Source organism: Haliotis cracherodii, unplaced genomic scaffold (assembly GCF_022045235.1).
Source record: "Haliotis cracherodii isolate W230 unplaced genomic scaffold, xgHalCrac1.p SCAF_15, whole genome shotgun sequence".
Taxonomy (NCBI): Eukaryota; Metazoa; Mollusca; class Gastropoda; order Lepetellida; family Haliotidae; genus Haliotis; species Haliotis cracherodii.
This window is the reverse complement of record NW_027266270.1, coordinates 34,078,357-34,105,396: the sequence shown is the minus strand read 5'-3', so window position 1 is coordinate 34,105,396 and position 27,040 is coordinate 34,078,357. Positions and strand designations below refer to the sequence as shown.

At 42.2% G+C, this 27,040-nt stretch overlaps 2 protein-coding genes across 2 annotated transcripts; both read left to right on the top strand.

Annotated features, from left to right (window-relative positions):
- Positions 1–1,792: 1,792 nt before the first annotated feature.
- Positions 1,793–7,064, top strand: LOC139461659 (protocadherin gamma-A4-like). The gene is made up of 5 exons (XM_071243118.1): positions 1,793–2,157; positions 2,996–3,189; positions 3,556–3,795; positions 4,852–5,292; positions 6,637–7,064. The coding sequence occupies exons 1-5, from the start codon at positions 1,793–1,795 to the stop codon at positions 7,062–7,064; spliced, it is 1,668 nt and encodes a 555-aa protein (XP_071099219.1).
- Positions 7,065–7,722: 658 nt separating this feature from the next.
- Positions 7,723–26,163, top strand: LOC139461658 (cadherin-23-like). Its single transcript, XM_071243117.1, has 14 exons — positions 7,723–7,816; positions 8,979–9,221; positions 11,495–11,941; positions 13,607–14,027; positions 14,433–14,572; positions 15,858–16,091; positions 16,718–17,161; positions 17,484–17,895; positions 20,457–20,647; positions 21,760–21,996; positions 22,588–22,841; positions 23,636–23,822; positions 25,128–25,334; positions 26,033–26,163. Exons 1-14 carry the CDS (start codon positions 7,723–7,725, stop codon positions 26,161–26,163), a joined length of 3,642 nt encoding a protein of 1,213 aa, XP_071099218.1.
- Positions 26,164–27,040: the final 877 nt, after the last annotated feature.

Here is a 27,040-nt window from a genome sequence, read left to right as displayed (position 1 = left end):
TTCGTGATTTGATGAAATTAAAAAAGTGAATGTTTCGCGATACGCAAATTCTTCCCGTCACTGCTTCTTGAAACGCCATGGATGGTGCCGATGCAAATGAGATACGTAGTGGTGAAAAATATTCCGAATTATAATCACGTACTAAAGACCCTTTCGGAAGACAGGGATCAGCGAGTTTTACTACATCACTTAAAGCCCCTGAGAGGGCAACATAGCAACTTTGCAGAATTAAATACTTTAGAGGATACCAAATGACAAATGATTGACCAAAATGAAATTTGAAAAAGGGAAAAATCGGAAAACGGAGGGTAAAAAACGACAGGCAAAATCGTCCTCCAAACAAAAAAATCCTTCACTGAGGGGAATCCCCTTCGTGGATGTTAAAACAGGTTATCGGTGTTTGATGCGCTGCGCAATTTTACCGATCGGGCCGGCGCCCAGTCTGGCCTGGTGGTTTCTTACGGTTCTACCCACTTGTCCAGCATCTTTTGTTATTGGTACAAATAATAAGGGATTAAGGGGGCATCTCACATAAGACAAATATTTGGTGAATATCTCACAAAAATATAGCGACACAACTACTTGGTGAACTGTATTCACACTCAAATTCATTGAGTGAGTTCTACCCACTTGTCCAGCATCTTTTGTTATGGGTACAAATAATAAGGGATTAAGGGGGCATCTCACATAAGACAAATATTTGGTGAATATCTCACAAAAATATAGCGACACAACTACTTGGTGAACTGTATTCACACTCAAATTCATTGAGTGAGTGAACATATTAATATGTATTTGGACTATAAAAGGAAATACAAACAAGAAACCGTATTCCACTGTGACAAATGCGTGGGTTGATTTACATGTCCCAATTCTAAGAGGGATCGGCACGTGGGTTTTTGCCGGATACAAGTTCAGGAATAAGACCAGTCGTCAAACTTCCTTTCATTGGAAATGTTCCCAAAGATGATGCCCAACCATCAGTAACACCAAAGATGACTTTGTCACGAAGCACAATTATATGTCTGAGCAGTGGGAGGACGCCACATATCATCTCGAGGGGTGGTGTAGAATATGTACAAATTCAATAAGATGTAAATGGAAATATTGAGTTTGAAAATGGACAGATAAGACAATATGTTATGAAGTGTTAATTCTTTTTATCAACTGTTTATTTTTTTATTTTAAAGTAAACGAATGCTGGATGTACGGATGTATATTGCTAAAACAAACACTTGACAAGAACGGAAGTCACCGTTTATGGAAACCTAAACAGGATGTTAGTCGTAAAAGGCTCGTTAGCGACATTAATTGTTATTTGAATTCTTCACAATGTCAAGATCAAAGGTCTTTTAACACACTCAGCAATGTGTGCAGTGTTATTTTTGTAGGAATAGCAGAATAGCAACACTTTTAGCTAATCATCACAAATCTATATATATCAGCCAATGAAAACATTTGTCACGCATGGCTGGACCGTTGCGCCGGAAGCTTTAGGCAACGCCCCCAAATAGTTTTGTTTTAGAATCCAATAAAGGAGCGTATAATTCCAGCACTTTCACGTTACGAATATTATGATATTGAGTCTCTCGGGGATTGACTTTATATACCGAGTACAATTGATATTCGCAACAAAATCGCAATCATTTCTTTACACTTAACATGTCCTTTGAACGCAGAAATTCTGCTTTGGTTTACATTGGCAAATTTGTATTGCAAACTACGCTTTATTTTAGCATCGGGGGCAGCGGCGAACGACATGTTCTCAATAAACACCCGGACAGGGAGCGTAATGGTCGCCGGAGCTCTGGATGTTGACGTCGGTACCAACGGTGTAGACAGCTACACGGTTGTCGTAACAGCGTCCGACAACGGACAAACCCCCCGATCTGTTGACGGCACTATCGCCATTTCTCTCTCAAATGTCAACGACAACCCCCCTGTTTTCGACCAGCCTACTTACCAGACAGATATCAGCGAGGACAGTGCAGTTGACACAGTTGTCATAACGCTCAACACCGTCGACCATGACGGTGACGCTGTGACGTTGTCTGTTGTCAATGGAAGGAGTGATCTGTTCACGTGTGACGGAAATGACGTCAAGGTCAAGGCTGGTCTGGATTTTGAAGACGAGGGTGTCTTTGTTGTCATTATCAAGTAAGAATAACGGCTATTTACAGTATGAACAAACAATGATTTCGGCCATGGGGGCCGTGCCAATTTACGCTGGTCAGAGGGGTACACCAAAGTACGTGATCTAGACAACCAGATGTTGGACTTTCATTTTTGCGGAAGCCTCAGGGGCTGAGTGGGGACATTTCCAAATTTGACGCATCAGTGACAAAACTGATGTCCGATGCAATTCTCAATTTTGACTGGTACCATATGTTCCAATGTTTTTTCAGGTGAACAATTGACTTGCCTTTGCATGTGTTTGTGACGGATGGCCTTTTCGCGAACTCCTGGTATCATTACCATTTGATAGTGATTCATAAACACATGTTCATGATATAGTCGGAATTGTACAATCGGCTCTGCTTTTTGGGCGTTTTGAGCGAATCATGTTTTACGATAAATCAGGCGATACACAATTAGAAAATAAGTTCTGTGAAATGTTTTATGGAGACAGAGCTTATATGCCGCTTTGGTTAATACAATTGCCAGCATGTCAGTGAGACTTTACCTGCACATCATACGAAGTACATATGACGTAATCAAAATCTAAACACAATGTTTTTATATAAACTCCTGGGCGAAAGAAAGTGTACCTCCAGGTTTGATGGATGCTAAAAATGAAACAAACAAGAAATAATAATTCGATGGTGATAGTTATGTTTTGGACCTTAAGTTTATATTTTTGGGGACTGTTTTCGGTACAGTATCGTTTTGATTTGATAAAATCCACTTTTTAAGACCAGTTCATTATATGCTGCATAACTTTGACCAGATTATGACTGATGGCGTATATCTCTTACAACACGTACCTTCATTGCAGTGCAACGGATGGAAAGTTCCAAACAGAGGTTACATTGCAAATAGACCTCATTGACGTCATTGACGAGGCACCTGTTATCACCATGGCAACCACTAGTTCGGTCGCTGAGGAACAAACAACAGGAACTGGAGTGTATGGAGGATACATCGTCACGGATGCTGATAAACAAGATGTCCTCGTCTACACTCTTACTGGTTGGTGAATTTAAAGAGTTAATCACTCTAAATGTATATATCATATAATGGGAGGCGATGGGGTAGCCCTGTAGTTAACGCTTTCGTTCGTCAAGCCAGGTTCTAGTCCCTGATTGGTACTGTAAAAATCCAATTTGTTGTGTTCCTTGATTAAAGCCATTATAAGTGTTATTAGGATAAAAAACACAAATGTCCTCTGAGACGCATCAGTGGTTTGTTCTTTCAATCAATAAGTGTAAAAATATATGTTATCAGCACAGAAAGTGAGGTGGGCTGAAATGGCGTTTATCCCCTTAATGCCGAGACGCCAGGCGGGGATACAACAAGTACCTCCTAAACATCTGATTTTTAACCTGTTCACCACAGGAGCTGACAGCGCCTATCTCAGCATTGATTCAGCCACAGGCGAGCTGACAGTAGCCCAGCATATCAACAGGGAAGGGACCAGTGCTAAGTCAGCCCTGTCCCTCACACTGACCGTCACTGACCAGGCTGGACTCCAGGCCACCCAGGACTTCACCATCACAGTTGAGGACATCAACGATCTCCCGCCAGTATTCAACCCATCTCTGTACGAGATAGAGGTCACGGAAAACACTGTCGTTGGTAATATAACATACTCCTTTTTCAGAAGGTTTTGACATTTACCAGTACTCATAAACTAGTAGCAAGAAACAAGCATTACATTTAGACATTCATTATGCAGGTTATAAGAAGAGTTCACTAGACTGAGAGTGCTTTCAACAGTTGTATGGTCTCTATGGTGTTCCTTTGATACACTCCTCCAAGAATTCATGGGGGCACGGGTGGCCCGGTCGTCTAAGGCGCTGCGATTAACTGTGCAGAATCGCGTCCCGTGGGCACGCCAGAAACCTATGATTGGTGGATCGAATCCCGATTCGCCTAAATTATGTTTCTCGGTTTGTCAGCACCATACCGGTGCTCGTGGGTTTCACGAAGTGATATACGCATCAATTCGGACTTTCCTCCCACATTAAGCTGACTCGCCGTGATATGACTGGAATACTGATAAAAGCGGCGTTAAACACAACTCACTCACTTACTCACTCACTCACTCCAAGAATTCACAGAAATCGGAATATGTTATCCACGAAGAATCTAGTTGTAAAAGATGAATGGTATTAGGAAGATAACAAGGATTATTTGATTTGGGCTAAAATGGGTATTATTGGTCTTTTCACGCATTTTCACTATATCTGTGTTTTTTCATGCCATAAGTCTAAAACTTGCAAATGGTAGAAAGAATAAAGGCTAGCTGTGATTCATATACACATGTCAGTTTAATCTCTTGGCAATGTTTGTCGATACAATTAGTCTTTAACATACTTGGGCATCCTCGCTAGATTATTGTTATTAATTGATAGTTGCAATTGGGTTCGTGTTCAAACGAATCTATTACATGGATAAAACTAAATACAAATAAACTCTTGCAGACACCTCCTTATTGGACTTTATATGTACTGACGATGACGACGGCAACAATGCCGTGTTTGTTGTCGCTGTCGCAGTTGGAGATGACGCTCTTACAAAATTCAATCTGTCTGGTCAACCACTCCACAGGTTTGTTTACTCATTCAGTCATTCAATAACTATTTCTGTGTTTCTTTCTTGGTTGATTTGAATTATTTCTTTTGATATTAGATACATCGCTGGCTGATCTGACCTGCTCTGATGGAGATACGGGTAACAACGCCTTGTTTGATGTAACGGTTGCCAGTGGAGATGGTGGAGCAGGTATCTTCAAGATGTCCGGACTTCAACTCCTCACAGACTCCACCCCTGCTGACTATGAGGCTGTAGCGGCATCAGGCTACATGTACACCCTGGTCATCACAGCAGTGGACACACCAGATCAGGGGGAGGCCAACACGGGGACAGCTATAGTGAAGGTGACGGTCAAACCAGAGAACGAGTTCGACCCTGTGTGGACAGGACCTGCTTCAGATGGAAGTGGAACATTCGTTGGACTGAGTATAAGCGAGGCCGAGGCACCAGGTTATGTGGCAACAACATTTGTGGCTACAGATGATGACAGTGGAGAAGATGGGATGCTTACCTACAGCATTGTGTCCATCACAGCAGGTATGTAATATCCAGAGCGTATGGATGAACAATGATTACATGCCTAGGTTTGACTAGTATTTGACTTGAAATACTGTCTTTCTGGTAGAAGATGACAATTGGGAATATTCAAGAAAATAATGAATTAATAATTTTGTGAGTAAATGGAGTGGGACTGACGTTAAAGGACATACTGTCGTGGATATCACGGCTCAAATAAGAACGTTCCAAAGCGACGTATATTGTAAAGTTAAGCGAAACCCAGGATAGGTGCTGACAAGCCAACATCAAGTCTTGTTGGAACTGAGATTCTGAAACGTAATATTCATATGCAATTAGAGATGTGGTATCTTTTGTTTTTGCTTCCTGACTCTTTCCTTATAGTTCCCAAATGACTTCATGAATAATCTATAATGTTTCTGGAGTCCATCACATTTTATTCCTGCTGTTACAACGTAGAGTTCTTTCATATATGTTGTGGGCCGTTATTAATCTGAATTCAAGATGAGGCATCGTCAGATATTGCATTACAGGTTCGACGTATTCCATAAATACATATCTGACACTTAGGCATCTGCTGAAATAGGTTTGATTCTGTCAGTCAATAAAACGTGGAACAAGTACGTCTCATGATGCCAATTGAGCGAATTGTTTTAGGATTATTTACAGCTTTGGTAATATCCGGAAATACCCCGTCTCAGATATTAATTAGATGGTTAATATAGAATACTTGCTAGAGAGAGTGAGTGAGTTGTAGCAATATTCCATTCATATCACTGTGGTAGGATTGCTAGAGCAGTAACGGAAGAGGTAGGTTTTGCCGCCTTCGTTGGAAGCTAATTTGTTTTCTACTGGAGATGGCCAGTGGCGTGGTCAATGTATGATCATTATTCTCATTAACAATAATCAACTTTCCCTTTGTGTCGAAATATCTTCCAACAGATTCAGCCATAAGTGTCTACAATTTGCACAAATTCGAATCACAAAAAAAGAATGTTTATGCGAAGATTTCAGAGAGCGTCATGATCGTTTAATGAGGGTTACAGCATGCAAGGCTTCAGTAAAGCTAAATTTGACGCATCAGTGATGTCGGATGCAATTCCGTTTTTGGACTTGTGTCTCGTGTTTTGTTTTGTCAGACGAACAATTGACTTGCCTTTGCATGTGTTTATGATGGACGACACCGGTATCATCACTATTTGATAGTGATTCATGTTTTGATATTGTCGGAATCGTTATGACTAAAACAAAAATATTATTTTTTGTCAGTTTCTTTTTATTACAACTATGGGAATGATTTTTGTCGAGTTTACGTGCAATACAAGTAAATTAGCGATAATATCAATGATTTATTTTATCCAACAGCCTCTGGCGCAACTGCTTCCGATCTGTTCGCAATTGGCGAACACTCTGGTGAGTTCACTGTAGCCCATACACTGGACACAGACTCGGAAACAGGGGGAGAAGGAAGCTACGTTGTTGTAGTGCGAGCTACGGATGGTGGGACATCCCCCCGCTCAGTGGAAGGAACAATCACTGTGTCCCTGGATGACGCCAACGACAACGCCCCATCCTTCGACCTCACCGAGTACAAGGCTGACGCTGATGAAGACAAGGACACAGGGGCTGTTGTTCTTACGATGAACACTCATGATAATGACGATAACGATGTTGTGTCGTTGTCAATAGTTAACGGAAACGTGGACTTGTTTGAAGTTGACGGAAATGATGTGAAGATAAAGTCGGCTTTAGACTTTGAGACCGATAACTCGCATGTGTTGATCATCAAGTAAGTGATGACATGTTAACGCTTGACGATCCGCCTTTTGATGAATTAATCGAAAGTGCATTAAGCCATCGATCCACACGTTCGGTTTATGAAGACATACAATCATCTGTGTCGACCTTAATGTAAAAACATGATTGCACACAGACATGTTTTATGTGCACTAGAAGCAAAGCATCCGAGTGAAAATCCGATTATTTTTTAAAGGTATTTTTTTCTTCCTGATAAGGGGCACTACACAGCTACAAGTTCCGAGTACTACACTTTTTAATGTCCTGTATCACTCACCCATAATCATTGAGGTCACAAAGCAGCCTCATCATCTGTGTTTATCAGTATCCAAATGATAGCAAATGTATTGCGACAAAAAAAGGTCACTGCTCGAAAAAATATTTCTGTTCGAAAATTCCAAACGGGGTCTACAGATTGCATATTGCGTTTTCTTTGCTGAATATTGAGATGGGTTAATCACCATTCTTGTACATGGGTGACAGATGAATCGGTTTCCTGGAGCCAGGCTACGTTGCGATATAACCAAATAAGGCCACTCACCCCTCGATTCCAGCGCTACTGATGGGAAACATGACACGAGCGTCACTCTACAAGTTACTGTGCTGGACGCCATTGACGAAGCCCCAGTCATCACGCTGACGTCAACAAGCTCCATGTCAGAAGAAGAAGCCGTTGGAACTGGAGTCCTTGGAGGATATGTCGTCACTGAAGCTGATGCTGGAGATACATTGACATATTCCCTCACTGGTAATTAAACCCTTTTGTAGTTAGCAATATGATGTACGATTGTTGTTTACATAATTATAGTAATGTTTGTTTAATGTTACGACTTTGGTGAAACCCACGAGCACGGGTATGGTGCTGACAAACACAGAAACACAATCGGGGCGATTCGAACCCACGCCCATTGGACGCAGGTTACAGAGCGAACTGCGACCTCTTGGAAGACTGGACCATCCGCGCCCCTGCCAAGTCATTGAGCCTGACAACCCGATTCTCTTTTGTTAGGTGAGGTGAAATGGGGTTAAACGTCGCGTTTGTTGCTGGATTGTTGCACTCATATAGCGGGCGACGTGTATGCAAGTGTGTGTGCGTGCGTGCGTGCGGGCGTGCGCGCGCGCGTGTGTGTGTGTGTGTGTGTGTGTGCTTGAACTAGTCCCGACTAATGCCCATTTTATAGTGCTAGCCCACTGAGATACCATGCCGCAGTTTACCATGAGTCCTTGTCTTTGCCACTTAATGACGAGCGCCAAGCAAAGTAACAAGAAGTAACATCTGTTAACGTTCTTTTCATATGACGCGGCCATGGATCGAAGCCCGGACCTTCCGCTTTCCGGGTGGACGCTCTACCACCACATCACGGAGACGGTCTCCCTTTTGTTAACTCTTTATACATGCATTGGTTACTGGGAACGAATTATTCCCCTCGGCAGGGATTGGCGGTAACAAGGGTTATTATGTCATTCTGTGGCCAGCGGACCGCCTCGGTGGTCTAGTGGTAGAGCGTCCACCCGGAGAGCGGAAGGCCCGGGGTTCGATCCCCGGCCGCGTCATACCAAAAGACGATAAAAGATGGTACTTGTTGTTATCCTGTCTGGCGCTCGGCAATAAGGGGCTAAAACAAGGACTGGTCGGCTCGGAGTCAGTATACTGTGTCTGAGTGGGGTATTTATGTTAAACTGCTGCATGGTATCTCAGTGAGCTAGCACTTTTAATCGGCATCAGTCCGGACTAGTACAAGCAGCCACACAAACACACATACGTACATGCACGTCGCTATATAAGTGCAATAATCTTGGTCGCGACGTTTAACCCCATTTCACCTCACCTCACCTGTGGCCAGCGGGGTTTGTTGGACCTGACATGACAACAGGCCAAGATTCATTTCTTTCTATAAATACTCTTCTAGGTGCAGACAGTCACTATCTCAGCATTGACTCAGCTACAGGCGACCTATCAGTGGCGGAGAACGTGAACAGAGACGGGACCAGTGGCCGCACCGAGTTGACCGGTCTGTTACTGACTGTCACTGACCAGGCTGGACTCCAGGCCAATGAGGCTTTCACTATCACAATCAAGGACATAAATGACGTCACGCCCAATTTTGCCCCAGATGTCATGACAGCCGAGGTAACAGAAAATGCTGCTGCCGGTAAGTGGCAATTCAACCTGCATCCCTGTGTGTGTGAGTGTGTGTTTTGTACATCGTATCTGATGTGTGTGCCTAGCTTCAATGTCGGAGCCAATGGTACCCGTGGGATAAGATGATTACATGAATGCAAATCATCTGGCAAGTCAGGTAGCTTAGGTTGTATACTCCCCTGGGAGCTAAGAATGTAATTTCAGTGCACATTGATATATAAATGTGTATATCTCCACGGTCGTGTATTAAGGCATGGAAACGTACATTATAGGTATTCACTTTTTTAATATATTATTGATATAGCGTAAGAATGCTTACATCGTTGAGACATACATGGATTCAGCGTTGTCCCTTGCGTTGAATCCTTAGTACATGTATATAACTCCATGTCACACATTTTTACACTCAAAATACAAATAAAACCTTTTCCATATTCAATGGTCCATTGTACGAATCCGACTCTATTATGAGCATCTGTTTCTGAATCACCTTCAACCAATGATGATACCAGGTTTTCGCTAAAAGGTGAGGGCACCCCTCACAAACACATGCACAGGCAAGTCACTTGTTCACCCAAGACAAAAACACGGAAAGACATGGTACAAGTAAACACAGTCATGTGAACACCAATACATACATGTACGTATGTTTGATTTTTATTACTCGTTAAAACTTCTGGTCATCTGATTAGCCAGTTGCCGTCTTCTGAAACACATACAAGTTGACTGGTCGGACTGTACGAATATCATGATGTCATGTTTGATGTGTGACGTCACTTGCTTGCTACGTCTCAGTTGTGTCCGCACTTTATATTACCATCCCGAGAGTTGGACGGTCGTCAAAAGAAAGATTTTTCGTCACACACAAATATTTCACATAAAATATTTCTGTGTAGCCTGTGAACTCTCAAGGATAGATACTTCATTTAGAAATGTCATTAGCGGAGTGTAAGGCCATGTGGTCTATAGTCCATTGAGCTGGTAAAATGCCTCTACACCGCGCTGTCGACATGAAGCACATATTATGACAGCTTGGATAACTGTTGTCCAGGACAGCGTAGACCTTGTCATCATGTTCTTGCTATCAAGCACATACTTGCCCAGTTAACACAGACTGGATGACGTACACACTATCATGATACTAGTATAAACGCAGCATTTCTGCTTTGTTCGCCGCAAATAGCTGCAAGATTGATGATGCGGCATTAAGCAATAATCACTCACTTTCTGATTTATGACGTACAAATATAAGCAAAACATGACATTCATTCAATGTTTGCGTTCAATTTCCAAACTGTGGACGACCATGAACCGCCTCCATGGTCTAGTGGTAGAGCGTCCGCCTGGAGAGCGGAACGTCCGTGGTTCGATCCCCGGCCGCGTCATACCAAAAGACGTTTAAAGATAGCATTTGTTGTTACCCTGTCTGGCGCTCAGCATTAAAGGGCTAAAACAAGGACGTCGCTATATGAGCGCAATAATGTTGGACGCGACGTTAAACCCAATTTCACCTCACCTCACCTCACCTCACCTCACCTCACCTCGATGAACCAGGGATGACCAAGGTCTGACCAATGTTAGCACCTGTTCAATGATTTACGTCACACTTGAACCACTTTAGGGCGGTACTTGTTAGCAGTCTTCGATTGACGTAATCATTAAAGCCAATTAGTTTCATTTATTGATACAATCATGAATAATAACATTTAAATTAATATAATTAACCAGATATTGATAATATGTATTTATTTCTGATACGCATCTCATAACTTTTGAGTTCGTTATAACCGTAGTTTACTGTATGTACATGTATATATATATTTACTTTAGAAACAATAATACAACCTTGATAACTCATTTGGACGCGTTATGGTGAAGTTTCTTGTCGTTTTACATGCATTAAATGGTAAAGGGACAATGGCAGCTTTGCCTAGCTATTGGACACATGTCAACCTCCCATTGTTGTATGTTACATCCATACACATGTATACAACCTCTCCTGGCTGCCCTTTGTATTATAGCCACACGTAATGTTGCATTTGATGCGCTATATTTCGGGTACTGTCCTATGTTATCCTTGATTGTAACACTGTTTGAGTCTAGTCCACCCTGGATTAACCTCGGTTGAATCAGGTCGCTGAAATTTTAATAAGCAAACGCACGTAGTAATTTGCATTCTACTTTGGAAAAGGTGAACAAAAAAGGCCATCTTGCATGTACTGGACTAGCTTATGTAATAAGGCAATGTCTGTTAATGAACTGAATAACGTTAATATCTTACAGGTACCGTTGTGCTTGACTTTAATTGTAAGGACGATGACAGTGGCAACAATGCCGTCTTCAGCCTTGCACTAAGTAGCGGGGACGACACCGATGCCAAATTCACAGTATCAGGAACTCAGCTTCTAACTGCCGCCAACATCTTGGACTACGAAGCTGCGACTTTAGAAGCGTCAGGCTACATGTACACCCTGGTCATCACAGCAGTGGACACACCAGACCAGGGGGAGGCCAACACGGGGACAGCCATAGTGAAGGTGACGGTCAAACCAGAGAACGAGTTCGACCCTGTGTGGACAGGACCTGCTTCAGATGGAAGTGGAACATTTACTGGAGAGAGCGTTGGCGAAGACGCGTCTCTAGGGCATGTGATTACAACGTTTGCTGCAACCGATGACGACCTTGGAGAGGATGGAAGAGTGACCTTCAGTATCGTTTCAATCACAGGGGGTAAGAATTCCGTGTTCTTGATATACATCGTTCTCCAATCACCTCTGACTTTCCATTATTCAACATCTCACATGAACTATATATTTTATATCAGAAGATGAAAGTTTGCTGCGTTCTTGCTGGTCCGCCAGGGTACTGAATCAACGTTAGACCATGAATCTGCTGATGGCCGCGTCACACCGACCGAACCTTACATGTATTTGAAAGCACTTATTCAAATACTATGTTACGTGTCGATTCCAAAGTTGAAATGTGAAGGCTAACCCTAAAATGAGTACGTACAAAACCAAATTGTAAATCAGTAAATAACCACAGAAGATAAATAAATAACTATGTTGAAAGTATATCCAAACACACGGGATCAGTTTTATTTACAATCCTGAAATCAATACATTGGGTCAGATATGCAGGAGCAGCAATAGATGATTATTATATATATATAACGATAAAACACTTTCCATATCCAATATAAATCTCTGCAAAAAGCATAGTAGATTGTACGATGCCGACTATATCGTGTTTACGAATCACTATCAAATAGTAATGATACCAGTTCGCGATAAGGTGAGCGTAAGCTGTCCCACCGGTGGCACCCGTCAAAAACACACGCAAAGCCAAGTCAATTGTTCCCCTGAAAAAAAAAAAACGAGAATAAATGGTACAAGTCAAAATAGAGAATTGCATATGACATCATTTTGTCTCTGATGCGTCAAATTTAGAAATGTCCTCCACTTTTTGAAAGCTTTACTGAGGCTTTGAATGTTGTAACCTTGATCAAATAACTTATAAGCAGGAATCGTATGACTCTCTTTGAAATCTTGAAAGAAAGATCATGTTCGATTGTATCTCAAAAGTTGTGAAATGTAAACACCAAAGGTTATACACTCATAGTTGGGTGTAGCTACTGAATGAGGCACACAACTGTTCTTGATTCCAGGAACGGTGTTCCCGCAGGAAGCAGACAATATATCAATGTTTTCCGATATGTATCCCGTCCGCAGTAGGGCAAGCATATGTTGCAATCCAGGTTTTAGACGAAACACATGAGTCGCCCTCGTCTCGCTCTCATATAGGAGCAGCCAACCTTATATTAACACATATTAAACCGTGTAGTCAACCAAGAAGTGATACCAGTAAACAAACAAATAAACGCGCTCCTTACGGCGGAGCCTCGTTACACCAGGTGGGTATTTAAGATGTCAAGCGCTGGGATGGAGTTTGGACTATGAATTACTAAGGGAAGTCACTCTATGTTACAGACTGCCCTGAGCATGCCACTAAACAGGTAACGACATTCTAGATCTAGAGTGTTGTTGCCGCCAACAATCATCTGAAATAGGTTTATAATATATATATTATATATATATATTGCCACATAACAACTTATCCAGGAAGGACTGTTTGAACAGTGCTAACAAAGCGTCTGCGCTATGAGATGTTATTGTCTCACATTGAACAAAGTTAAATGTTATGCTAAACACACTGCATATACATTCGATGCAGTGGTCGTTCAGATAGCCTCTCTGGACCGACTTGATATGGCACTTCGCTTGGTTGACACTCATTTCTGTATCGTCCAGTAATACAGAACCATCATCATCATTATTATTATTATTATTATTATTATTATTATTATTATTATTATTACTATTACTATTATTTCAGCTTCTGGGACGAGAGCTCCGGGTACATTTTCCATTGATGCATCAGCAGGAGACTTGATAGTAGCAAGCGACCTGGACGCTGACTCAGGAACAAACGGCGAGGCGAGTTACACCATTGTCGTGAAGGCATCGGACAACGGAGCCACGGCACGCTCTGTAGAAGGAACCATCACTGTCACTCCGGACAACGTCAACGACAACGCCCCTGTGTTTGGTCAGACAGAGTACCAGGCAGACCTCAGCGAAGACAGTGCTGTGGACACAGTTGTCATTACGCTAAATTCTGAGGATTATGATGGGGATGCTGTGACGCTGTCCATCATCAGCGGACGGGATGATCTATTTCTCTGTGACGGGAATGACGTCAAGGTCAAGGCTGCTGTAGATTTCGAGGATGTCAGTCACCATGTTCTCGTGATCAAGTAAACTTTCTAAGTTTTGTTTAGCTGGACTTGGGTACAAGTTATTTGTGTTGTGTGTGGTGTATAAGTCCCCAACATTGTTTCTATAATATTTCTGGTATTAGTTTTAGATCAGGAACTATGTTGGCTAAAATACGAATTTATCACTTTTGATTCACATTATTTCCGGGAACCGAGTTTTACAGATGGCAACTTCTTTGCTGTTAATAGTTACACAAAATATCCCTCTCGAAATAATAAATATACGCACAAACAGATGAACCGTTATCTCGTCACTAACAATGAAGCCTTTAGATAAAGTAAGTGGTTTTTTTAACATCCTTTCCTTTTCAGTATGAGAAAAATAGTTACAGTCAATGCCTCTGACGTGATCATTAACATATTATAACTTATATTTCGTTTCAGGGCAAACGACGGCACATTTGAAGCCGAGGTCTCACTTTTAATCAACATTGTTGACGTCATTGATGAAACACCAGTTATCACCATGGTGACCACAGCATCCATGGCTGAGGGCCAAACTATTGGCACTGGTGTAAACGGAGGTTACCATGTTACAGATGCGGACGGACACGATGTTTTCAATTATAGCTTATCAGGTGAAATGAACATGTTTGCCTATTTCATTAAACTATTCAAATCAATCTTTTTAAAAAGTTTTAGGTAGGTTCATTGTGGATTAGATACTTCTTTTCTTAATTTGAAACCAAGCGCAGTTTACCTTGAAAAAATAAACGTAAATTCTTTGGTGTCAGCGACGCTATTAATTGAGTACAATGTTTTGAGTGGGTTTTCTATCTGACATGAGGAAATAGAAAATAACATTTAATCAAATTTACTCACACGTATCACACACTTTGAAAGAGCAGGGATTGTCATGTGGATTATGATTGAAACTAGAAATCTGTTTTTAGGTTTGGGCAGCCACATGTTTTAAGGATGTCTAGAATAAGCATTTTTAACCCGAGTTAATATCATAAGAAATTATGTCGAGTATCATAAAACTCTTTAAGATAAATACATATAAACGTACATAAACCCATTTGCATTTGCTTCAGACGTTTGACGAAATATAACAGCATATACGTGTCCACTTTCACCACACGCTAACTATGCTAACATGGTATCGCCACTGCCGACACTGAACCGCTGGTGCATCACTGTCAATGGTGACTGTGATTGGCGCGAGACCATCATTGTGTCCAGAACATTCAATGGTACTCAAAGGCCTTTGTCCCCAGTGCATAGCCTTTACAACATTCGTGACCAACTCGTGTTATTCCGGGACAAGCCGAATAGCGACTCGTGCCCCTCTCCTGGCCATTTTTTGCGACCGGGTTCCGTCTTAGCGAAAACGGGGATACCTTAAACAATTGTCAACTCGTTGCGTAATGGTTCACACATATTTCCCCGTATATTATATATATTTCAGATGCAATTTAAAGCACATCGGGACGTGCGGAATTATACACTGTGATTGAACACACTTAGCTGTGTCTTAGGTATATTTCTAGATGCAGGACATATATAAAATCAAAAATTATTTCTGAGGGATTCTTTGATGAAGAACTTGAAATCATACGCGCATTCTGATTGGTTTGTCGTATTTTCGCACATAACATTCATCGATAAGGGGACGATGCAGGTTACGGAAAGGGGCGAATGATGACGAATGCCATTACAATTCACATCTGGTTAAAGTTGATAATAGGATCCTAGGTTATTGGTGTGGCAGACATGTCAGAAACATTGCAGATGCCATCATGACATCAAGTGGCCTCGTGTACGTTTTAACTGAGTATGGCGTCAAGATAGTATTTCTATCTACAGGAGCTGATAGTGGCTACCTGGCTATAGATTCTGTTACTGGCGAGTTGTCCGTGGCACAGGACATTGACAGGGAGGCAGGGACTGTTCAGCTGTCCCTCACACTGACCGTCACTGACCAGGCTGGACTCCAGGCCACCGACGATTTCACCATCACAGTCGAGGACGTCAATGATTCCCCACCCACCTGTTCCCCTGCTGTATTCAGCGCTGAAGTGACGGAAAACTCCATTGAAGGTTTGTACAATGTCGTGTAGCTAGTTTAGGAACCATGTCCTGATGTGTGCACGTATATGCATAACACCTTAGAACATATGCACGTCCCGTGAAGATCCGGGTTAGAATTGGTCTTCAGCAACCAATGCTTGTCATAAGAGGCGACTAACGGGATCAGGTGGTCCGGCTCGCTGACTTGGTTCATGCATGTCATCGTATCCCAATTGCGTAGATCGATGCTCATGATGTCAACCACTGGATTGTCTTGTTCAGACTCGATTATTTACAGACTGCTGCCATTTTGCTGGCATATTGCTGAGTGCGGCGTTAAACCACACACAAACAAACTAAAACATATGCACATCTGTCGCTAGAGGATTGATTACCTGAAGTACTAATAAATTGTTTATGATATAAATATGAAATATCTGAAGTGTCTTCTACTTTGCACAGGTGAAATTATACAATACCACTTAAATACCCAAACATAGGCATAGAAATAGGGAATATATTCCCAATGGCATCACCTAGTTGAGGAACAGCGCCATGGAATGGGTTTTGGAATAACCTACAGACGACATAGACCACGAATGTTTGCCTCAAAGTGTTATATGTGAAGCCTACACATACCTTTTGCCCTTTTCCAGATCTTGGCCTGGTCACCCTCACCTGTCTCGACGCCGACGACGGCAACAATGCTTTGTTCAGTGTCAGCATTGGGAGCGGTGACGATGCCTCCAGTCCTAAATTCAAAATGTCAGGTTTGGAACTTCTAACAAATTCGAACCCACTTAACTACGAGTCGCTGAAGGATGAAGGTTACATGTACACCCTGATAATCACAGCAGTGGACACACCAGACCAGGGGGAGGCCAACACGGGGACAGCGATAGTAAAGGTGACGGTCCTACCAGTGAACGAATTCGACCCGGTATGGAGTGACCCGGTACCTGACGTCAATGGTTACCTAAATGATGTCACAGTGGACGAAGACGCTGCACCCGGGACGGCAATAACGACAGTTACGGCGACAGATGACGACCAGGCCGATGACGGAAAGATCACCTATGAAATTACATCAATTAAATTAGGTATGTTCTCCGATGTGGAGGAAGAACTTGCTCCAGTGCTTAATTGCTTGATTGTTGTACACAATATATACTAGTATACAACGATAAAGGAATTGTTGATTAAGGGTGTTTTGGGTGCATTTAACCCCATTGAAATATTTATGTGCAAATGACTGACATGTTGCTTAGGTTGAAATAGTTGGAATTATCCGTGTTGGGCAAGAATTATTGACAAGTAAATACGTTTCGCTCCGTCCTCATGGTCATAACAAGGAATCGACTGTTCTCTCTGTGATCTATTAGTTTAATGCAATATTATATTAAATTAATTTTTCTTGCACAGACGACGGTACCGACGCAGCAGGAACGTTCGTTATCGGTGCACGAACAGGGAACCTTCTTGTGAAGTCAGAGTTGGACGCCGAGGGTGGTATTAGCTTTTACGACATTGCCCTCCGCGCTGTCGACGGCGGCAGTACGCCACGTGAAGCCACTGCTTCCATCAAGGTCTTCGTCAACAACGCCAACGATCTTCCGCCAGTGTTTGCCGAGACAATGTACCAGACGGACGTATTTGAGAACGTCACTGTTGGTTCCGCCATCTTCACGTTTGAGGCGACCGATCCTGACGGGGACGAAGTGATATACAACGTTGACGCTGACAGCAGCGACGTTTTCGTATGTGATGGAGATGAAATAAAGTTGCTGAAAAAACTGGATTTTGAAACCAGCAGATATCATTCTGTTATTGTCAGGTATACTAACATATAGTTTTGAAAGATACAGTGATTAGGCCAAACTACAATGCATTTTAGCCGTTTTCTAATGTAAAGACGTGTATTTATATCAATATGTGGAGAAACATTCAGAGATGGTTAATGATTCACGACATACCTCTCCAGCTTTGTCGTTTAACATTATTAAATTGTATACACTTCTAATGACTGACACCAAGCTGAGCAATGGTGAAATATAAACTATGAGGCAGACTACCCTTCCTCCGACCGAGTTTTAGTATTGATACAATTTCTGTTTTTGTATTGATAAGATTTCTTTTCTCTTATTTTGATTAATGTTTTAGAAATTGATAGAATTTCTTTGGCTGCTGTTTTGTATCGATTAGCTTACCATCTCTCAGAAATTTAGTTAGTTCATGGCTTCAGGAGATCTACGACAGAAAGAAGATCTAACTGCAATTCTCATTTTAACCGAGACGGGTTGGGGCATGGTCTTGACATCCCAGTAACAAGTGAGCAATGGTTTCAGGTTGATTGCAAGATGGACGTACCTTGTCATAGTGCTTTTTGTGACCGAGTCTAAGGCATGAGATGGCTTCTTCAACTTTCCTTTCATGATCATTTGAGTATGAGCATGGCTTTTTGTGGATCACGGGTTGAATTTTGTATAGCCATATGCCGATCATACTTGCGCCCCATTTGGCTTGCCATTTGTGAGCTATGGAGGCTTTGACTTGCTTTTTATCTCTAGTTTGCTGAAGGGAATCGACTGTATCTCAGCTTTGTCTAGAGATAGCTTCGCCACTGTATCTGCTTTTTCATTTCCATGAATGTCTGTGTGACGGGATCAAACACAGCTCCTCATGTTGCCTTTGGTCCGATAGCGTAGCATATTTGTATCGAATATTATTGACTGTGTTTGGTTTGGATTTTGAATTAATGCCGCTAATCGTTTGTAGTGCACTTAGCGAGTCTGATAGAATGACCGCCTTTGCTTCCGGTAGTTCCGGTATGAGTTTGAGTGCATGATGAATTGCTTCCAATTCAGCAGTGAATACTGACTGACCGTTAGGCGGACCGAATGTGCTTGGAGTTTGGAGCTATGGGTATGGATCCCGTAACCGGCAGTGTTGATTGGATTTTTGGATCTGTCGGTGTATATATGGGCCCAGCTTTTCGCAGTTAGTTTGAATATTAGTGATTGGTACTGATCGTAGTCGGGTTGGATTTTCCGTTTTTAGTGACTTCAGAAGTTAAAGCAGTGTCAATTTTGGGAGTTTTAAAAGTCCAGGAGGGTGTAACCCTTTTGGATTGGCTTTCTTGTGGCTGAAAGTCATCACAATTGTGACTTCGGATGAGTTCACGAATATCCCAAATGATATAAGTGGGGGATTTTTCCGAGTTAGAGCTTCATCTCGGGTGTTTTTTGTCTTGCTGTATCCTTTTCCATATCCATATCAAAGGGTTTGATATTCGTCTTCAACGATATTATTGCCTGCACTCTTCTTAGTTTAAATGGGAGTTCTCCTGTTTCTACTTGTAGTTCTTCCAGTGAAGGACATGTTGCTGAATCTTTGGCTAGCATTAGGGCTTTGTATTGTATTTTATCGAGGCGGCTCAAACAGTATTTGATTCTGAGTGAAAGGCCGCACAACCATAGTCTGAAAGGCCGCACAACCATAGTCTGTTGTTGATCTGATTAGTGTTTTGTAGAGATGCAGCAGAGAGTCCCCAAAGGTGCCCCAAGATACCCCAAGAATCGCCCGCAATACGTTCAGGTCTTTTTGGCATCTGTTTTCAACATATTATACATGTTTGCTCCAAGTCAGGTGTTGACCTAGGATCACGACTATAATTTTTTGGCGGATTTTCATATTTGATTGGTTTGCCTTTTTGGTGAGACGGGGTATCATAGCATCTTTCCCCCTCCGTTCGAACAGAACTCCCACAGTTTTTCTTACTTGAAAGGGTAAAGTCCCAATCATTGTACCTTTGATGAACTCCGGCAAGGGCAGATTGGAGTTTTGTTCGGATTTGTGAAATATATATGCCGTTGTCCAGTGACATGAGATCAGATTGATTGTTCCCTATTTTAACTTATAGTGAACTGTCTTGCAGGTAGCTGTGAGTGTCTCTTCCTGGAGCCGCTTTGATCAGTTTTGAAGTGGTTGCCAGTTTTAATGTAATACATGAGCCTTTTAGTAACCATGGCTCCAATAGCTTTGCACATGTTTGAAGTGACTTTGGTAGGGCTTCGTCTTTCCCTTGCTTTCGAAGCGAGACAACTGCAGCATGTTTCCATGCTTTTGGGACTTCTCCTTTGGACCATGTCGTGCTTTCCAACTCGATGAGTAAGCTTTCAGTTTGATTAGGCAGGTTTGTCAATATCTCGTAAATGGTTATGTCAAGACCCAGTGCAGTGCACGCACGTCCCTATATAAATGAAGTAGTCGTTAAACTGCACCTCGTTAAACGCGACGTTAAACTGCACCTCTCCTCACTTCACGTCATCTCACCCCTTCTATTCGTGCCTCCATGCATGTAGCTTTAACAAACAATCTCTGCTTTATGACCATCAGCGCCTCGGATGGCAAGCACACAGTCTTCGTCTCCTTCATCGTCAGCGTCATGGACGTCATCGATGAACCTCCTACAATTATTGTAGCGGATTACTCCATTGCGGAGGAGCAGGTGTCCGGTACCGTCATCGGCAACGTCTTTACTGTAACTGACCTCGACGTTGGAGATGTGTTCCTATATGAACTCTCTGGTTAGTTTTAGTTTTAGTCAAAATATTGTCAGGATTATCAAACGCATGTGTTTCCCTTCTGTTTCTAATGACTGTTGAATGCTTAGATATACATGAAAACAAATATTTAGTTATTCATATAACGGTCGGCCGAGTCGTCTAAGGCGCCGCAAGTGACTTGGCTGAGTTGCGTCCCTTGGACAAGCTAGAAACCAATGATTGTGGGTTCGAATACCGGTTCGCCCAGATTATGTTTCTACGTTTGTCGCATACCCATGCTTGTTGCTTGCACCAACGAGGTAAACGTCTGAGACCTGCATCACTTCGGACTTTCCTCCACATTAAGCTGACAGGCCGTGATATAACTGGAATACTGTTAAAAGCGGCGTTTAACCCAACTCACTCACTCACAAATCTGTTAAAATAAATATTGTTTCTCAAGCTTTTACAAAAAAAATCACTCACTCGTTTATTCAAATACCGCAGGGGACAGCTTTAGTTTAGAAAGATGCATTTGACGTAAAGATTATTTATCACGAGTCTAGGGTGATCTTCATAAAAATGGTTTTGCCTTTGTCATTGGATAGCATGTACCCATCGGGTTTTCAACTAACGTTGCCTTAAGATGCATGTACATGGATAGAATCAGTCGCGGGTACAGCGCAAGTGCAGAAAGATGTACAATGCGTATCTGATCTGTAGATGATACGTCACGAGGGCATGGAAACGTACACCTACCTCTTTCTGAAGTATGCGTTAGTGGATGAGTGAGTGAGTATGGTTTTACGCCGCTTTTAGCAATATTCCAGCAATATCACGGCGGGGGACACCAGAAATGGGCTTCACACATTGTACCCATGTCGGGAATCGAACCCGGGTCTTCTGCGTGACGAGCGAACGCTTTAACCACTAGGCTACCCGACCGCCCCCGTTAGTGGATGTTATGTACGAATACTGGTGAACCAAAAACAAAAGTAAATGAACAAAGATGTGTGTTTTCAGCTTCATGTCACTAAATGTTCAACAGTTTCTCTGTTCCAGTCGTTCTAGCAATGCATTATTAAAATACAGTTTAGCATTGACGGTATCACTCATATAATGTTATCGCTCAATTGCACATGTTTTCGTTGAAGGCGCAAATGCGGATATATTTGCCATCAATGACACAACGGGGACGCTGTCGTTGAAGGATCGGGTGGACAATGATGCTGGAATTCACACCCTGGATCAGCTGATCTTGACCGTCACAGATAACGGGGCACAGGTGTCAAGCGTTGAGCTGAGTTTCAACATCCTTGACATCAACGACAACCCACCGACATTTAGCACAGCGTCATACATGGCAACTGCTCAAGAAGCTGGTGCTAACGGTATGGTTGCATTGATATGTCAAACATGTATTCCTATTATTCCTACGGTGTGGTGGAGGAGTAAAACAGTATACAAATGGTATACTACATTCTCAAGGTATTGCTTTAAGAACTCATTTCATGGCCTGTAGAAAAAAATATATAAGTGCCCTTTCGTATTCCAGACTCAATGGGGGGAACGGGTGGCCCAGTCGTCTAAGGCGCCGCGATTCGCTGTGCAGAGTTGCGTCCCTTGGGCACGCCAGAAACCTATGATTGTTGGTTCGAATCCCGGTTCGCCCCGATTATGTTTCTGGGTTTGTCAGCACCATATCCGTGCTCGTGGGTTTCACCGAAGTGGTAAACGTCTGAGACCTGCATCACGTCGGGCTTTCCTCCCACATTAGGCTGACACACTGTGATATAACTGGAATACTGTTAAAAGCGGCGTTAAACCCAACTCACTCACTCCAGACTCAGTGAAGATTAAATCAAATTAACTCAGTAACCTTTCTACTCGCGTCAACCGTCTTAGGGGTCAACTGGCGTGTTGTTCACACAGTATATGTCTTTTCTTGAAACTATTTATGTCTCAATTCTGTTCATTCATAGCCCTATCCTTGATGGATTTCTTGGTCACTGACGCCGACATAGGTGTCAACGCCGACTTTGACCTCGCCGTCTATGCAGGCGACGATATTGACCCGAAGTTCAGCATTACAGGGACAACCCTTTACGTTGACTCGTCCAACATCAACTACGAGGACATGGTTGACGTCAACTTCAAGTACACACTCACTGTGACGGCCATCGACAAGCCAGTGGAGGGACAGCCGTTGACTGGGGTTACTATGGTTACCGTTACGGTATGCAGTTCTGTTCTGTTGTTGTTCTGTCTGTTGAGAAACTGGAAACATGCTTGTTGTGTTATCTTGTTGATTCTATTTACCACGTGCAGAGATAACTTAGAAAATGTAAATTTCGTCGGATAATCCAGACTGATTATTCTCTTGCATTGACATTTTATGGGTTTTTTAATTTGTTGAATAATGTTGAGATGTTGTTTGGATATGTTTGAATGGAGTTGAATGGACATCCAGCTGATTGTTGTCATATGGATGTTTTTGGTCTGCAGTTTTATGCTAGCATTATTAACGAATACCAGTTTTATCTTTTATCAAATTCCTAGACAATACGCATCAAAACAATATGTATATTCCACTAGATCATCTTTATCTTTATGTGAGACTGACACGGAGGCTTTTACTACTCAAAAGAGAGAGTGAGTTGGGTTTAACGCCGCTTTTAACATTATTCCAGTTATATCACGGCGTTTCAGCTTAATGTGGTTGGGAAGCCCGAAGTGATGCAGGTCTCAGACGTTTACCACTTCGGTGAAACCCACGGGCACGGGTATGGTGCTGACAAACCCAGAAACCTAAACGAGGCGAACCGGGATTCCAACCCACAATCACAGGTTTCTGGCGTGCCCAAGGGACGCAACTCTGCACAGCGAATCGCGGCGCCTTAGACGACTTGGACTACTCAAAAGAAGTTAAGGTCCATGGCAAGACATATTAACAAGAGTAATATGAAAGAATCGTTCGTCCTTAACTTCTTGTGAGTAGAATATAACTGTCTGTTAATCTGCCATTAATAGGTAACATCGAAAAATGAATTTACCCCGGAATGGGAAAGTCCGGCTTTTGAGCTCGGTGACGTCTTCCCTGCCATTACCTTGCCGGAGACCTTGCCAATAGGCAGCGACATCGGCAACTACACTGCTACAGACGCCGACGAAGGGGATGATGGACGTCTGGATTACGAGGTGCTATCTATCACTGGAAGTGAGTGTCCCAGTCAAACTAAAACTACAGGTGATATCTACTCACGTGTGACGATTCCCCCACAGGTATGCGTTGGACAATGTCCCGTTTCATGGAACTTGTCCTAACAAGACACACATTGTGAATGTCAAAATTTTCTTGTTAATAAATGCTGTCGCAGGATTGCTGCTGTGTGGCATCGGGCAGCCAACAAACACTTACTATATATGCAAATTGTGTGAATAACGTGATAACGGTAGGGCAGGACAATAATAATAAAGTCAAGCTTGCCAATTACGCGAACACCTCGTGTCATCACTGATTTTTCATTACTTCATTCATTTAATTTTCAACGCTATTGTGCCTTTTCGCTCAATGGAATCTGTTTTGGCAGACTATTCTCTGGCGTTGACATTCTATAATATATTTGCTGTGCAACCAACCACGCCTCAGAGTATCAAATACTGCTGAATATTTGAGACTGATACGATTTGTGGTGGCTCCAAACCTTACATGTACATCTCTCTTCACCAGCAATAGTGTCTGGTAGTCATGTTCATAAAATAAGAATACTTTCAGCTGGTTTGTTTGTTTGTTGTTTAACGCCGCACTCAGCAATATCCCAGCTATATGACGGCGGTCTGTACAAAATAGAGTCTGGACCATACAAACCAGGGATTGACATCATGCGCATCGATCTACACAATTAGGATACGATGACATGCATCAAACAAATCAGCGAGCCTGACCACCCGATTCCGTTAGTCGCCTCTTACGACAAGCATGGGTTGCTGAAGACCAATTCTATCCCGGAATCTTTTTAAATATTAACATTTATGTGACGCATCCTTGTGGGGACACCGGTTAGAATGAGTGTGTGATTTCGTTTTTAGCAATATTCAAGCAATATCACGGCGGGGGTCACCAGAAATGGGCTGAACACATTGTACCCATATCGGGAATCGAACCCGGGTCGTGACGACCGAACACTTTAACCACTGGGTTACCCGACCATAACCCGTGGGTAACTAAATGGATCAGATACCCAGGCTCGGTCACTTGGTTGATGGCGTGCCATTGTATTATCAGTGCTTTGTCTGATTCAGATTCAGTTATTTAAAGGACGCTGAGGCGTAAAACACTATCAGTTAATTATGTCATACATGGTTATGTAACAAATATTATTGTATGAAAATCTGTTTCCAAGACTTTTTGGACGAAATTCGTTTTGGCAATGGCCTCAATCTAGCCACTGTGGTTTATCACTAGGTGTTAGTATCGAAACAGTTAGTTTATTATGTTTACAATAAAAGAATTATTTTTAAGGTGATGACCGAGAGTTCTCTTCTGAGTTCACAATGATTACTTCCGATGGTGTGGGTACGCTAGTTGTGTCGTCGGCGTTGGATGCAGACAGTGCGTCAGGGGGAGTTGACTACTACATCGTCGTCATCGGCGCTTCAGATCTCGGTGACGAAATCAGAACTGTCACCGGAACGGTCACCATATCCCTGACAAACGAAGACGATCCAAGTATGACCAAAATTAACACAAGTTGTAATCGTTCATTATATATATGTGTGTGTGGTGCTAATCTTAATGGTACAGTTTGTATTGATATATTTTATGTTTGAAAACCTATTGCAACATGAATAGTAGCAATACTTTACTGTTGTTCTACAATGTACATTCACGAACAGATTGTTTAATCCCGGATACATTTAACCTAGTAGTCAAAGGTGATGCAAGTCGATGTGTCGCATAGTCGTGCCAGAATCATGTGGTCTGGGTTTGAATCCCAGATGTCCCATGTTTATGATTCTTTTTGATCATCACAGTATCCGTCGATTTCACAAAAATGGATTTCATTATTTCGCGTGTCATTGTTTTAATTACAATCCTTCATATCTGCTACTAAAACATTTCCCAGAGTTGGAAATATTAATCACATCAAATGTAAAAGCGCGCGAGAATTGTGAGAAAAATGGTTAAATGACATTCGAGGGCTGTGAAATCTTCAGGACAAATCGTAGCAAATTAATATCTATATTCTTCCAAAAAGGCTTTTTTTCACACATTTTTGTTATATAGTAGTTGATCTTGAATTTTCTATGTCCTCCGATCAAGAAAAGTTCTGATACTAAATATTCAAGAGGATACGTAAATCTGAAAACACAATACACTATAAAAATGTTTGGCATTAAAGCTAACTTCGCCTTGTTTCTATGTAGTTACTGTTGATACCTCGGCGACGGGAACCAATTCCACAGAGAAATGGGCACTGCGGGGAGCATTGATGGCAACGGGTGCAGGGCTAGGAGTACTGGCCGTGCTGTTTGCAAGGATAATTATCAAGAAGTAAGCATCACACCAACACTGCTTATATGTAAAACGACATACAAGTTTTGGATTGATCAGAGTTTTAGCTTTCAAGACATGTAAGACGAGTGTGGAGGACGTTTCCAAAACTGACGTCATGATCAGTGACCAAACATGTGTCCTATGCTATATTTTGACTTATAAACCTCTGAGGACGTCACACTACAGTAACAGAAGGTTCTTCTAAATGTTGGTGAACTTCCGTGGCCGGTAATATCAACAATGCCCGGGTCGTTCCGGTGGGATGCCCCGGGACCTGAGTGATACATGTAATACCTAGGTGTTACAATTAAAGGGTTTTTTTTACACTTGTCTCAAAAGTTTTTTACCATGAAAATTCGTGTCGTGAATCGAACTCACGTAGCGTGTTAAGTTTAGATTGTGAGCTACCGGGGCAGGTGGTGAGAAGTTGTTCAGTTTATCTTGCCATGACTCCAGCTTATCCATGCTGCACGTTGTTTTTCTCTCTACGCTTTGAGCGAATTCTTTTTATACCGCGATACACTGTATGTTTTCACTACAAGGTATGTCGATGTTTTCTTATTTGTTCTTGTATTTTTTGCATTTAGACGGTTGGATAAGTTGGATAAAGCATGCCTCCTCGGTTTTTGTTAAAAATGTAAAACCTTGACCTCGGGAAAAGTCCTTGCCCTTGGTTTTATATTTTCAATCAAAAGCTCTGAGGCGGTCTTTATCCTATACTAGTAGCATATGGTTACGTGTATGTTCATGTGAACAGTTGCGTTTGCATGACTGTGTTTGTGAGGTGAGGTGAGGTGAGGTGAGGTAAGGTGAGGTGAGGTGAAATTAACGTCGCGTCAAGGATCATTGCACTTATACAGCGACGTGCATGCACGTGT

Excerpts from the sequence above, each read along its gene's own strand:
- LOC139461659 (XM_071243118.1), top strand. The coding sequence starts at position 1,793 with ATGGTCGCCGGAGCTCTGGATGTTGACGTCGGTACCAACGGTGTAGAC. Across the intron at positions 2,158-2,995 it reads GTCTTTGTTGTCATTATCAA|TGCAACGGATGGAAAGTTCC; the intron begins GTAAGAATAACG and ends CCTTCATTGCAG. Across the intron at positions 3,796-4,851 it reads CACGGAAAACACTGTCGTTG|ATACATCGCTGGCTGATCTG; the intron begins GTAATATAACAT and ends TTTTGATATTAG.
- LOC139461658 (XM_071243117.1), top strand. The coding sequence starts at position 7,723 with ATGTCAGAAGAAGAAGCCGTTGGAACTGGAGTCCTTGGAGGATATGTC. Across the intron at positions 16,092-16,717 it reads GACGGAAAACTCCATTGAAG|ATCTTGGCCTGGTCACCCTC; the intron begins GTTTGTACAATG and ends GCCCTTTTCCAG. Across the intron at positions 21,997-22,587 it reads TCAAGAAGCTGGTGCTAACG|CCCTATCCTTGATGGATTTC; the intron begins GTATGGTTGCAT and ends GTTCATTCATAG.